This window comes from Triticum aestivum, chromosome 2B, assembly GCF_018294505.1.
Source record: "Triticum aestivum cultivar Chinese Spring chromosome 2B, IWGSC CS RefSeq v2.1, whole genome shotgun sequence".
Taxonomy (NCBI): Eukaryota; Viridiplantae; Streptophyta; class Magnoliopsida; order Poales; family Poaceae; genus Triticum; species Triticum aestivum.
The window spans coordinates 742494912-742509517 of NC_057798.1; the positions used below are offsets into that span (position 1 = coordinate 742494912).

At 44.6% G+C, this 14606-nt stretch overlaps 1 protein-coding gene across 1 annotated transcript; it reads left to right on the forward strand.

Moving 5' to 3' along the window:
* Positions 1-7507: 7507 nt before the first annotated feature.
* LOC123047099 (small RNA degrading nuclease 1) lies at positions 7508-11096 on the forward strand. The gene is made up of 12 exons (XM_044470590.1): positions 7508-7753; positions 7833-8012; positions 8128-8217; positions 8341-8409; positions 8733-8873; positions 8949-9065; positions 9148-9217; positions 9351-9451; positions 9741-9875; positions 9955-10062; positions 10142-10246; positions 10387-11096. Exons 1-12 carry the CDS (start codon positions 7721-7723, stop codon positions 10627-10629), a joined length of 1392 nt encoding a protein of 463 aa, XP_044326525.1. The 5' UTR covers positions 7508-7720; the 3' UTR covers positions 10630-11096.
* The last annotated feature ends 3510 nt before the right edge of the window (positions 11097-14606 follow it).

Consider the following 14606-nt stretch of genomic DNA (forward strand, 5'->3'; position numbering starts at 1 on the left):
GGCTTTAGCCATGAGGCACTTGGCGGTGATGTTCTCGTTGGGTGAATCGAAGAGAGACATCCGGGGAGTTGTGGCAATGGCAACGGATGCCATGGCCATTGCTTCACTATCTTCATCATCGTCGTCATCCTCACGGTATTCCTCTTGAACCACCAACCCTCGAGTAGGAGTCTTCTTGGTGAAGTTGTTCTTGTTGGGGAAAGACTTGGCTTTGTCTTTCTGGATGAGCTTTCCACCATTGTCTTCCCGCATCTCGTAAGGACAATCCGCAACGAAATGGCTCACATTGCCACAGTTGTAACAAGTTCTAACTCGTTGCTTGCTCTTGAAGCCACTTGAGTTGTTCTTGTTGAAGTTGGGTCTTGAGTTCTTCTTGCTCCAAAATTGCCTTGAAGCGAGAGCCATGTGCTCGTGATAATCATATTTTGTATCTTCGGGGTTGCTCTCCTCATCTTCCTCTTCTTCCTCTTCTTCCACAATAACCTTGGCCTTCAAGGCAAGGTTGGGCTTCTTTGCCCTTTGAGACCGGAGCACCGCGTTATCGGCGGTCTTGTCCAAGATGCTCATTGCAACGAACTCATCCAACACTTCACTTGAGGTCATGGAGTGGAAGTCCGGTCTTTGACGAATGACGGAGGACATGGCCTTGTTGTAGGGCATCATGGCCTTGAGGAACTTGCGTTTGATCCAATTGTCATCCGTGTCCTTGCTCCCATGATCTCGGAGTGAGACCGCAAGTTTGGTTACTCTCCGAAAGAGCTCACGAGGTTCTTCATCTTCCTTCATAGCAAACTCATCGGCTTCATCTTGCACCACTTCATAATTGGAGCGTTGAATGCTCGCACTTCCCCGATAGAGAGACACAACACAATGCCACGCGTCTTTGGCCACGGCGTAGGGTCGAAGATGAGGGAGATCTTCGGGGAGAATTGATTCTTGGATGATGAAGAAAGCATTCTCATTGAATTGATTATCCACGACTTCTCTAGGGGTGAAGTTGCTTGGGTCATGTGGATAGAAACCTTCTTCAATGATTCTCCAAAGATTAGTATTCACATGCTTTAAATGATGCTTGAAGCGATACACCCAAGAATCAAAATCCTCATTTTTCTGAATCTTAGGAGGAGGACCGGCATGATTTAAATGAGTAGAGGGAATCGGTCCACCATAAGTTGGAGGTTCCACATGGGCATAGATGCCGGTGCCATTTCTACCACTAGTAGAAGGACCCTTTTCACTGTTAGCTTCCCCCTTGTCGGAGGTAGCATCCGTCACCTTGTTAGTGGGATCACCCACTTTCATCGGCGAGGTAGACAGTTTAAGTCCTTCTAGGAATTTAGTAAACATGCTTTCAACCTCGGTCGTCATGGAGTTTTTCAATGTGTCTAAAGACGCATTGAATTCCCCACGAGAGACCGAGGTTCCCCCATCGGTCGTAGATGAGGTAGGATTCACACGGAGTGCTCATCCACACCGTCTGTGGTGTCAACCATACTCTTCGGACGACAAAGTCCTTAATAAAGAGACAAGGCTCTGATACCAATTGAAAGGATCGATATAGTTGACTAGAGAGGGGGGGGGTAAATAGGCAACTAACAATTTTTAAGCTTTTCTCTACCAATTTAAACTTTGCAACAAGTAGGTTGTCTAGATATGCAACTATGTGAGCAACCTATATGATACAATAACAACTAGCACATAAGCAAGCAAGGGATACAACACAAGTAAGCTTGCACAAGTAAAGTCACGAGATAACCAAGACTGGAGCCGGTGGAGACGAGGATGTGTTACCGAAGTTCCTTCCTTTTAAAGGGAAGTACGTCTCCGTTAGAGAGGTGTGGAGGCACAATGCTCCCCAAGAAGCCACTAGGGCCACCGTAATCTCCTCACACCCTTACACAATGCGAGATGCCGTGATTCCACTATTGGTGCCCTTGAAGGCGGCGACCGAACCTTTACAAACAAGGTTGGCGCAATCTCCACAACTTAATTGGAGGCTCCCAACGACACCATGAAGCTTCATCACAATGGACTATGGCTCCGAGGTGACCTCAACCATCTAGGGTGCTCAAACACCCAAGAGTAACAAGATCCGCTAGGGATTAGTGGGGGGAATCAAATTTCTCTTGGTGGAAGTGTAGATCGGGGCCTTCTCAACCAATCCTGAGCAAATCAACAAGTTTGATTGGCTAGGGAGAGAGATCGGGCGAAAATGGAGCTTGGAGCAACAATGGAGCTTTTGGGGGAAGAGGTAAGTCAACTTTGGGGAAGAAGACACCTTTATATAGTGGGGGAAACAATCCAACTGTTACCCCCCAAGCAGCCACGCACAGAGCGGTACTACCGCTTGGGCAGGGCGGTACTACCGCTGAACCAACGGTACTACCGTTCCCTCCCAGCGGTACTGCCGCGCTCATGAGGGTAGTAGGGACCTGGGCCCAGAGCGGTACTACCGCTGAAGTACGGGCGGTACTACCGGTTGGAGCGGTACTACCGCCACTACTGCCGCTACTTAGTACCGCAAAACCCGACAGGAAAAACAGAGGTCTCGAGTCGAGGCGGTAGTAGCCCGGAACCACAGCGGTACTACGGCCGAAGACAGCAAGCGGTACTACCGCTTGGGGAGCGGTACTACCGCTTGACGTGCTTCGGTGGTACTATCGCTGAGGACCGCGGTACTACCGCTGGGACAGGTCAAGGCAGGCAAGGAGAGGAAAGGTAGCTCCAATGAAGCGGAAAGGAACATCGGGTGTGATAAGGATGCGTACATGTTGATTCCACCCTAGCCTTACCAAAGCGGATCCCCTCTTGATAGTACAGTGACTCCTACGAAACTAGTCCACCAAGAGAGAAACGAAGGAGCTACACCGTCTTGAATATAACACTGAGGGGAGGGAATCGTCTCGTGCCAAAGGATGAATCTCTGAAAAAGCTCAAGCACACGATTAGACGCAAAAGCATTGTCATCAATCACCAAAACACCTTGGGGATAAATATGCCCTTACATTCTGCTTCTTGGTTCCTGACGCCATAGCCAAAGCCCCCATTGCACCCCTTCAAAACCAGTGTTAGATGTACCCACTTGGTCATTGAGGTTTCCTCCTATGAAGAGCTTCTCGCCAGTCGGTACACTCCTAACCATGTCCTCCAGGCCTTCCCAGAACTCCCTCTTGGTGTTCTCATTGTGGCCTACTTGCGGGGCATACGCACTGATAACATTGAGAACTAAGTCCTCAACTATCAGCTTGAGCAGGATAGTCCGGTCCCCACGTTTCTTGACGTCTACCACTACATAGTTGAGGCTCTTATTGATCAAGATGCCTACACCATTTTTGTTTGTAGCCGTCCCAGTGTACACAACTTGAAGCCGGTATCCTCCACCTTCTTCACTTTTTGTCCCTCCATTTGGTCCTTCGCACTCGTCGAGACAAATGCGAAGACCCTTGCTCATTTTTCACTACATCCGGGCGCCGATGTAGCACGCCACTAAGGATGTGATGACCCGATCCTTGCTCACTTGCCACCAAGGGGGTGAGGACCTGACCCTTGCTCATTTGACACCATAGTCAAGTTCCGATGTGGTGCGTCACTTAGAGGGTTACGCCCCAACGAAATCTTTTGGGTTTCATCTCCATAAGAGTGGTCGAGTTTTTACGTTGGCTCGTCAAGCCTATCACAACCCTCCTCTACCCGGGCTTGGGACCGGCTATGTTGAGACAATATAGGCAGAGTTTGTCTTTCTAATCTACATACTTAAAATATTTTGAAATATAAAAAAATGATTTCAATAATTATTTTTGAAAAAACACACATGACATCATCATAACATGAGCACGGCGGGTTGTTCTTAGGCGCCACAGCGGGTGATAATCTAGGCGAGTTGTTCTTAGGCCTTGTACAATGGGAGGTGCTTAGAGAGATGCTTAAAAAAATAAATTGGATTTTTCTGAAGCGCCGGTGCCTATTTCTACAGGAGAGACGCTTAGTTAAACGTCTATCATGTACAAATAAGCATCGGTGCTTAAGAAAAACCTGGTTTATCTCTACTCCTAATGGAGCAGTTGGTAGTCTCGCTTCCAGGTTTTTTTTCGTCCCACCACTTTCGTCCGTTTTTTTTCGTAGGTTAACCGTCGTAGATTTTTTCGATGCTGGTTTCTTATTCACCGGTTTATTTACCCCTCAGCTCTTTCCTTGCAAATCAGCACTTTCCAAACGTGCACGCAATCACGGATCTAAATTTACTAACTTATCCAAATCAACTGATACCTTCCATTATTGCAAATTTCTTTAGGAAACAAATAATAGATTTTAAGGAAACAAATAAAAAAAATTAAAGATGCATCATACTTTACTAACAATCACTAAAAATCAAATCTAAATTAATTAACCTTACCTTAAATCACTCAATCACTTTAATTAGAAAACATTTTCTTTCCTAACTGCAGTTGGTAGTCTTGCTTCCAGGTTTTTTTTCGTCCCACCACTTTCGTCCGAAATTTTTCGTAGGTTAACCGTCGTAGATTTTTTTCAATGCTGGTTTCTTGTTCACCGGTTTATTTACCCCTCAGCTCTTTCCTTGTAAATCAGCACTTTCCAAACATGCACGCAATCACGGATCTAAATTTACTAACTTATCCAAATCAACCGATACCTTCCATTATTGCAAATTTCTTTAGGAAACAAATAATAGATTTTAAGGAAACAAATAAAAGATTTTAAAGACGCATCATACTTTACTAACAATCACTAAAAATCAAATATAAATTAATTAACCTTACCTTAAATCACTCAATCACTTTAATTAGAAAACATTTTCTTTCCTAACTGCACTCTGCTTAGTGTGCACATAACAATCCGAAGTAATTAGAGTCACATGATTGAATCCATTTATTTAGAGCTACATGATTGAATTCATTTATTAACAATAATCCTCATCAAAAGTGCGTTTAGCAATTTTAGAGGGCGGACCAAAACTCTGCCATCCGCTCGCCCGCGTTTGTTTAGGTACAGGAAAAAATGGCATAATATATGGAAACAACACGACCGGGGCGGTGGCGCAATCTTCGGGGATAGGGGATCGGAGGAGAAGGATTGGCCTGGCAGCATGATCGGGGTGCTTCCCCGCGGCCGCGGCCGTCCTCGCGATGCCACCTACCCGAAATCAACGCTGCTCCCTGCCGTCAACCGAGGCGGCGCCGCCTGCCCTCCTACCCACGGTCCGCTGCCGCGTGCAGCTACGGCGGGAGGAGTAGCGACGGGGCCAAGGTCCTTCATGCGTTCCGGGATGGAGGTCATGATATCGTCCAGGTCGTTGCTGCCTCCTACACTCAGGGTGTGTCGCCGAGATCGAGGCGAGCATGAGGAGCTGTGGCCACCGCCATGGTCACCCCATCGCAGGGGATGGAGCACGCCGTCGACCTACAGCTTGTGGAGATCACTGTTGCTCTTCAGGTCGCGTGGTGACCGAATCTTGCCGATGTGTCCCTCCCCAACGACCTCCTCTTCGCCCGGTTGGCCGACATGGATCTCGCCACTGCTGCCCTCAACTTCTCTGCCTCGAGCTCGACGGTCAGCCACCATGGATCCCCCAGCTGGAGGGTCACATGAACCAGCCGTCCTCCCATGCTGCAGCGGCGAGAAGGTGACATGACTCTCCGTACACGAAGAGTGGAGTTTAGTCAAGTACTTATATACTTGGCCTCTACTGCTGATCCATGTACATGGAGAAGAACAGACAACCGCTCATTCATGCTTCGTTCCACTCCTTTGCGCTACATTACTGGAGGTGACATTTTCCTATCTCTCTATGTTGTAACAAGCCTGCTGCCTGCATAGTTAATGAATTTTTTATTTAAATTTATCGCTGCTTAGTGCTTTGTTGCAATTGTTCACCCAAGATTCTTATATATAATCTGAGCGTATGTAGGCATACTTAGCTTTGCTATTCCATTTTTTCTGGCGCATAGAAATAAGAGTATTGTCCAGGTTAGGTATTCAATTGAGTATGGTATTTGGATTGCTATCAGAATATCTTTTCTATGCATGTGATTTCTCACATCTGGTTATAATATTTGTGAAGACGTGCATTGCACGTGCACTTGGAAGCGGGCCCGTGGCCCGCGCTGGACGGCGCCGACGCTGACCCGAGCCACCTCGTCCGCGTATTCTTGGAGCTGTGGCTGGTCGATTTACATGAAATTAATTCCCCCAGTTCTGGTGACAAATATAATACACATAATCCATATTGTTATGCACTAGCATGTATGTGTGAAATAGATTGATTATGGTCCCGTACCCAATAAGATAGATATGTGTGTGTGTTAGAGAGAGAGAGGGAGAGGGGGATAGAGAGTGAGGAAGAGGGAGGGAGAGTGTGTGTCTGTGTGTGTGAGGATTTGATGGTAAAAAAGATCGCCAATGTCGTAATATTGAACTCTTAAAGTTAATGTGGCCCCGTTACAACGCACGGGCGTTCTTCTAGTTTCTCTAAGCACCTCACTTAAGCTCCTCCCATTGTACAAGACCTTAGGCGCCACAGCGGGTGGCATATAGGTGCGGCCATACACCGATGCAAGTCTGGGATTTACTAGTTATTAAGTGTAGTGCTCACAGCAGTTCCTAGGCCATGGCCCAGCGCTCGCTCACCTATTTTTTTCTAGCTACCATGTTGTTTAACTGATTTTTTAAATTATTATTTTTCTATATTTTTAAATTTCATGAATTTGGATGAAATTCTAAAATTTTAAAAATATTCTCATAAAGGAAAAATATGGTTTATTAAAAAATATATTTGTGAATTTGAAAAAAATCATGATTTTTTTTAAATATCCGCAAATTGAAAATGTTCATGAAAAGCAAAAGATGTTTTGAACTAAAAAATGTTGATGAATTGGAAAAATAGTTCTGATTTTGAATAAAGTTATGAATTGTAAAATAAAGAATAAGTAAAAATATAAATTGAGAACGAAAAAGGGAAATAAAAAATAATTAAAATATGGGGAAAAGTAAAAAAAATTAGAAAGAACTGGTCAAGCTTCTCAGTTGGGAGTTTCATTTTGAGAAATAATTGTAACTTTATTCATAACCAAAACCATTATAGATACATTTGCTTTGGATCTAGGATCGAATAAATTGCAAAGCAACTCACACAACTATAAGAATTAAAATGAAATTTCTTGGAGATATCTTCTTCGTGGTATTAATCTTTGCATGCTGAAATATCCCCAATATTTTAGTACAAAGACTGCAATTGAACTGGAATAGCGCCACTGCTGCTCAACCACATGAACGAACTTGATTATCAATAAAGGTTTCTGAAAGTCTCTTGTGTCGGCCATACAATAAAAATGAGAAGCTATGAGCGATGAACATGCTTGGGCCGGTCCCCTTGAAAACGGATTACGACTAGATGAGCCGGCCCAGTAGGAACGAAAATGGGCGGGCGTGTACCAATAGGCTTTTCCGCTATTATAGGCCGCCAATGGGCAAATCCTTCTACGAGCTAACCCTCTACTAGCCCTAGAAGCAGGACTTTTTTCGGCCATCTTCCCGTGCCGCGCACTGCCGGACCGCCGCCGCCGTCTGCACCCAAAGCAATACGCCGCCGCGCCGCCTCCCTCCCAGCCGCCATCTCTTTCCGACGCCGCGGAAGAGAAGGCCGTCCGAGGACAAGCCAAGCACCAACAACCCTTTCCCCTTCCTTTGCCCCCGCACCCGTCCGATGGGCGAGCGGCTCGCCGGCGCCGAGAAAGAGGTAAAAAACAGAAGAGTCGGCGAGCGAGAACCTGCCGGAGAGGTCTGTCTCTGATTCCGCGTGCTTTTGTACTTGCCAGGTGCTCGTGGAGATCGTGAGGTTCACCCAGAAGAACGGCCTGAAGGGGGCCGAGGGGGGATGGAAGGATTTCCTGGCCCGGAACGACAAGAAGTTCGGCGCCTCCGTCAGCGACCCCAAGAAGCGGACCAAGGACGTGCTGCTCGCGTTCCTTGTAACCTTCTCCAAAGATTTTCAGAAGGTAGTGCTTTGATTCAGAGCCAGCCGTGTCTCACACTCTCACTGCATACGCAGCTCTGTTTTGTGCATCCGGACCATGGCACTTACAGTTTTAGAGGCTCTGCTTTTGGTTCCAGTACTTCCGCAAATTGGTGAGGCGTCACGCTGAACGGAGAGCTATCGAGCAGTACATGAATGAGTTTTCCGGCAAGGTTTCTCCTGAGCAGGTAATGTTCACCTTCCTGCAGGGTCACTGTGAGCAATTGGGTTGCTGTATTCATGTAGTTTTCAAGGATATCGAACATTGCTTGGTGAACCATTGTATTGATGTATATATTGTGCAAATGCAGAAGCTTGTTCAGTTGACGACAGAACACCTTGACTACAGGAAAAACTACTACTTCCCATCTTATCAAGAGGTACAAGCTAACAAAACAATGATCCAACACTTCGTGTTTCTTGCATGTTTTTCTGTCAAAATTAGGTTTTTGGCCAGAATAACTTTCATGATTGTTTTGCTTGGATCACATTTTCACATTGGTACTTGTACATCACGTAGGATTCTTTATACAAAACACAAAACATATTTATCCCTTGTTTAAGTTGCAAAGCTCAAGATCAATTTATATACTCTCATCTCCTTGTTGTACTAGTATCTTGGACTCTTCATGTACTTGTCTGATAATTAAGGAACATTTCAGTTTCTCCACTACAAAAAATTATTGGCATTACTTATTTGCAGGGGTGGAAAATAATGCGGATAGGAAAAGTTTCTAGTAGTATGAACTCTGGAGTCATGTTGGCAATTGACTGTGAGATGGTCCTTTGCCACGATGGTACAGAAGCTGTCGTCCGAGTATGTGTTGTAGACAACAAACTGGAGGTAACATATTATTTTGCTAAATAAAGTGTATTTAGATTTGTTTATCCAGTCCCGCTAACATTCATTTTTTGCCAGGTGAAGTTGGATACACTTGTAAATCCCCTCAAAGCTGTTGCAGATTACAGGACACACATCACTGGTGTATCTAAGAAGGATTTAGAAGGAGTCACATGCTCATTAGTTGATATTCAGGTATGTTGTCTGTACAAGCATCTTGCATATTATTTTTTTATTTCCTTCTTGTGAGTTATATTTGTGTCCCTTTCTTCTGTAGAAATCATTGAAGAAAATCTTGGCCAAAGGAAAGATTTTGGTTGGCCATAGCTTATATAGAGATCTATATGGTAAGGTGTGATTGGATCATGTCTAATCTTCTTGAAGTAGTTATATTCAGTGCTTGTATTGTGTTTGTTAGACATGTTTTTTTCTTCGATAACATTTAACTCAAGGTCCTATTGTTCCTTTCTCTGATTTCAGCTCTCAAGTTTGATTACAGTCGAGTCATTGATACGGCATACATCTTTAAGTATGCGAATTTACCTACTACTTCAACAGCTTCTTTGAACAGCCTTTGCAAGGTATGGTCACAGGGGCACCATATAACAGTGTTTCCGCTTCTGCTAAATGAGCAACATTTTGCACGCAATACAGATATAATGACATGAAAGGACTCCTTTGGGATCTCATGCCCCCCTAAACTGTCTAGAGTAATGTTTGATTTCAGGATTGCAAGATACTTCCATTCTTTTTTTGGTTTAATTTTTCCCCTGTTGGTGCTGCAAGCCGGCCCTCTTAGATTTTGAGATAGAAAACCCATGGTATGTGTCTATGACTGCTAAATTGTTTACTTATGTTTTGTGCCTGTAGTCTGTTTGTGGGTATTCCGTTCGGGAGGACGGAGAACCACATAACTGCTTGAAGGATGCAGAAGCTGCGATGAATCTAGTTACTGCAAAGCTCAAGCATGGATTTAATGATCCCATCGAAATTGCGGAGAATAGTGTAAGAGTTGAAAGGAAGTTCTTAGTCCTTCCCGTTGTTATTCAAGTTGCTACCTGACTTATTTGTTTTTATTTCTTAGGTACCTGAACCTGACCAGATGAAGTTGCTTGCTCATAGAATTCCAGTGTACCTTCCTTGTCAAGAGTTGCTTAAAATTTTCTCTGGGAATCCCAGCATCGATGAGAAGGTTTTCTCAGAGCTTTTGTTGCTTGTTCGATAAACTTATATGCATAAATTAGTGATTTATTCCCTTTCCTTTTCAACAGATTGATTCAAGGATTCGAGGCGAGTTTTACTCTACGTGTATTTCTTTTAATGACATAGATGAGGCAGATAAAGCCTTTGATGAATTAGATGGCCAAGAGACTAAGGTACGCGTGACTTCATAGTTTGGTTCCTTACCATAGTTTGCTTATTCAACTGAATTTCATGATAGCACCAGTCTGAATTGCTGAAACATGCAGCGGCACACGATTAACCTTGTACTTTATACTTTTGCTGAAACATTCAGGACTCCAGTGGACGACTCCAGAAATCGGTGCTCCTGAAGCGTGACAATGGAGATGTCGCGGGCTTCTTTGTCCGGAAGATGGTATATGGTTCCCGACTCAGCAATTCTGATGTTTTGAAGAAGAGGCCACAGCCTACTGAGAACACGGAGCAAAAGAAAGAAGATGCCAATGGGGATAAGCGAAAAAGGCAAAGAACTAGCAAGAAGCATGCGGAGAAAGCAAAGGCACTGGTTGTCGAGTGAAGAGCTTCAGGGGTGGGCTGATGCTGAGCCCATCTTGTTACAAATGGATGCCAATCGATTGTATGAGGTGTTGTCGGTGAAGGATTTTGAGATCAGACACGCTGGAAGCACTGGATGTTGAGAGGAACAGTTTTGTCATGACTCAGCAAGCATTTTTGGTGATCTCTAACCTCTAGGTCTTGCCCATCTAGGCGGTTGATAGCTAACCAAGGATCATGAAATTTTGTTTGCATGGAAGGGTTTGCTAACTGACTTAAACTTGAGTGTACTTTCACCTGAATGTGGTAAGGGTTTAGGAAGTCTGCATGATCAGACTTTTCTTGCGCCATGTGATATTGCTGTTTACTGGTAGCATTTGGAGATCCACTCAATTGGAGGTTGGTAACATAAAAAAGTAATCACTAGCAGGCTATCAGAATTTGGAGGTTGGTGGATTAATTCCTAGATAAAATTGTGGTTGTGTTCAAGGTTCATTAGCAGAATTTTGCATAAGTAGCTAGATTTTCATTATATCGCAAGTGTTAAATGTTGGTGCATTGCTATAGAAGATTATTTTATTGCATTTTTTCTTGTGGGTAATATTGCACGTTGTTTAAATGCTTGTGGCATCACACAAAAATATCTCAAAAATACTGAACATACGGCCGCCAACTCAGACCTAATAACAAAATGAGTCAGGGTCTTACTGCGTTTATAAACTGAAGGTAGGTATACAAGAGAGCAGAAACGGATGCATTGCACATTTACATTGCTCAGATGAACTAAAGAGCAAAGTTGCTCATCTCTGCATTATCTCTGTTAGCTTGAAAACACATCTCCCTCGAAAATGGAATTGGAGTTTACATGTGGGAGTTCAGTAGGTGATTAGGCATGGGAAGTTGAATTTTTAGTCCCAATTCCAAGTTTGGTGTGTGCTGGGAATTAGTAAAGAAAATTTGAGAGGAAGTAACATCCCAGGCGAATTAACAAGGGAGGACATGAAAGAGATACGTGAGAATTGGCCTCACTAGCAATGCATTATATTTCCTTGTATCCCCCGAATTCCCATGCCACTGATTTCTCCCAGCCAAATATTCTGTAAATGCCACCAAAGTGTGGATATCTTTGTTTGTATTTTAACTGTTGTTGTTCTGTTATGAAAAGTAATGGAATCGACACCTGAGGTGGTGGCTCTCTGTGGTGGAAATAAAACTGAGAATTTCTATTACTTACCGGCAGTTGGAGAGGGGAGGCATTCTACTTGCGTGCGATGCCTCGGTTGTTGATATATCTCATCCACATTACACGAGCAATGCTCTCACAGCTCTAGTTAAACATATTGGGGGCGCCCAATGGTGGATCACGGGTGTCTACGGCCCCCAACATGATGATGAGAAGATCGAGTTCATGCAAGAATGGGTAGACATTCATGAGCTATTTTTTTGACTGGTCATTCATGAGCTAATTGCCGGACCGTGGACGGTAGTTGGCGACTTCAACTTGTTGGTCACGGTAGTTGGCACCCCCACATGATAGTCCTATTATCTTTTTGAATTCTTCTAACTACACTAAATCGAAGAAATTTGCTCTTATTAAGGATTATATTGATGGGTTGCGTTTTACTACCGCACATGATGATTTTGATAAATATAATATGCGTATGCTTTCCGCTCCTACTTGCAATTATTATGAGAGTGGAACTACATCTCTACCTCTCCATGTTCCCAATACGATAAAATTGCAAGAAACTGTTTATGCTATGTGTTATGGTTTTGTCATGGCAAATGTCCTAGAGTGAGGGTTTAGACGCGAGGTCATCGCAAACGGTGATTAGCTTGTCGGGGTTGAGCGGGCCGAGAGACACGAGTTTACCCAGGTTCAGCCCCTCACGGAGGAGGTAAAAGCCTACTCCTGCTTTTGTTGCTTATTGCTTGAGTTTCGATTACAAGGGAGCGGATTCGCTTGACCTAGCTATCGATTGATTGTAACTTGCCCTGTTCTGTGCTAGGGACTCGCCTTTATATACATGTCGAGGCCTCTGGCTTACAAGAGTCTGGGTCGGGTCATGACACGTGACCGAGCCTAAATCTAAGTCGCCTTGCCTTTCATGACAAGTCACCGTACGATGGCTTACACCTCCGGTCCGCCTGCCACCTTCTGGCTTCGGGCCCTAAGCGGGGCCATCTTGTGAGCCGCCCATCCGGTCCCGCGTCTTGATCGTCCTGGTCTATCTAAAGTCTAGCTCCAAGAGTCACCAGTAGTTTAACCCGGCCTCCACAGGGCAGGTTACACCGTGGGGTTATATCCCCAACATTAGGCCCATTGATTTGAACTTGTTCATGTCAATCTTTAATTCGTAAGTCTGACGAGTCTTCCCTTTGAGCCTCACAATCTTAGCTTTGAAAAACTTCGTAACCCGCCATATGAAAAGATGATGTCACCTCCATAATTTCGGGAAATTCTTCATGACGTCATAACAAATCTTGTGTAAATCCACTTATCCTGAAAACCGATGCGTCTGTTTGTTCCGAAAATAACTGCGCCTCCTCGATTCTCGTTCCTGCCATTTATTGTTACCTTTCCCTTATAAATAGGCACAAGGGTCCCTCTTTTCACTTTTTACCCCATCTTCTCCGCTTCTTCTTCCTGCCGAAGCTTTCCGCGACCGGTGCTCCGCCGCGCTTCATTGACCTTCGCCAGTCATCTCGCTCAAGACCACAACGCCGCCCCGTCTTCGCCGGAGCTCAGCGGTGCTTCTCCGCTTTCTACTGCCGCAACCAGGTATCCCTTTTGCTCCTTCTCAGATCCATACTAGGTCACTTGAGTTCATAGCATTCGTCGGTGTTCATCCGTTCCTTGGTCATCGTATTTTGCATATATCGTGTATTTTATTCTGAGATGCCCATAGAAACGATGCGGTAGTAGCCTTATCATCAGTCTTGCATCTGAATAGACCAGGTTTCCTCCAGAATCTATGAGTAGTTCATCAATTCTTCCATCACCACCATTAGGTTTAGCAATTATTTTTCATTTTGAACTGCCCGTAGATCCATAAGCGTAGCTGTTCCAGTCTGAAACTTGTTTGTTCCATACTTAGCAAAAATTTCAGTAATCCCGAACTTGACCAACCCGCCTTTTTTTTGGGTGGCTTACCAGCATATTTTAACTTGCCAAGTTTCAGAAGTTGTATCTATAGATAACCCAATTCACTGCTTAAGACGACTTACCATTATGCTATTTTATTCATATGACTGTGACGAGGGTCATAACTTCTCAAATAACCCGCCATATTCTATTCCCGCGGCCTTCTGTTGTTATTTAGGCGACTGGGTGCCTTCCCATATGCAATTGGGTGCCTTCCCAAGTATCCGAGCAGATCCTTAAGGATTATGAGGGTCAAGGTCTTCTGGTGCCTCAAGAAGAAGTTGGCTGGTGAGACGGCCAAGGGGGTGATGTCCTAGATCCGGTGAAGGAAAGGTGGTGGTATTTACTGGCCATCTCCTTAGAGGTTTCACTCCACCCGGGTCAAAATTCTTTCGGGACGTCTTAAACTACTTCAGCCTTCATCCTCAAGACTTGGGTCCAAAGTTCATATCCAATATCAGCCACTTTCAAATCTTTTGTGAAGCATATATGCAAATAGAGCCCACTGTCAGTCTCTTCAAGGATTTTTTATACGAACCGCCAAACTGAACGTACGGATGTCCCAAGCTTACAACTTGGTGGAATCTCAATCCAGAGGCGTAGAGATGGTTGTTTCCCTTCTGGCACCCTACCAAGTCACCCTAAAGGATGGGTTAGGACTTGGTTCTATTGCAAGAACACTGCCCCAGCCGATGAGAACCCTTTGTCGGGTTACATAGCTGATCGCCTTCCTTTGGACTTTAATCCGCCAAGCAAGATCACTCTAGAAGAACATGTTGAAGCCCTTCCGGCTTACGCAAAAGTGAGAGCCTTGCTAGCCAATGGGTTAATAGGGGTTGACCTAGCCCGATGCT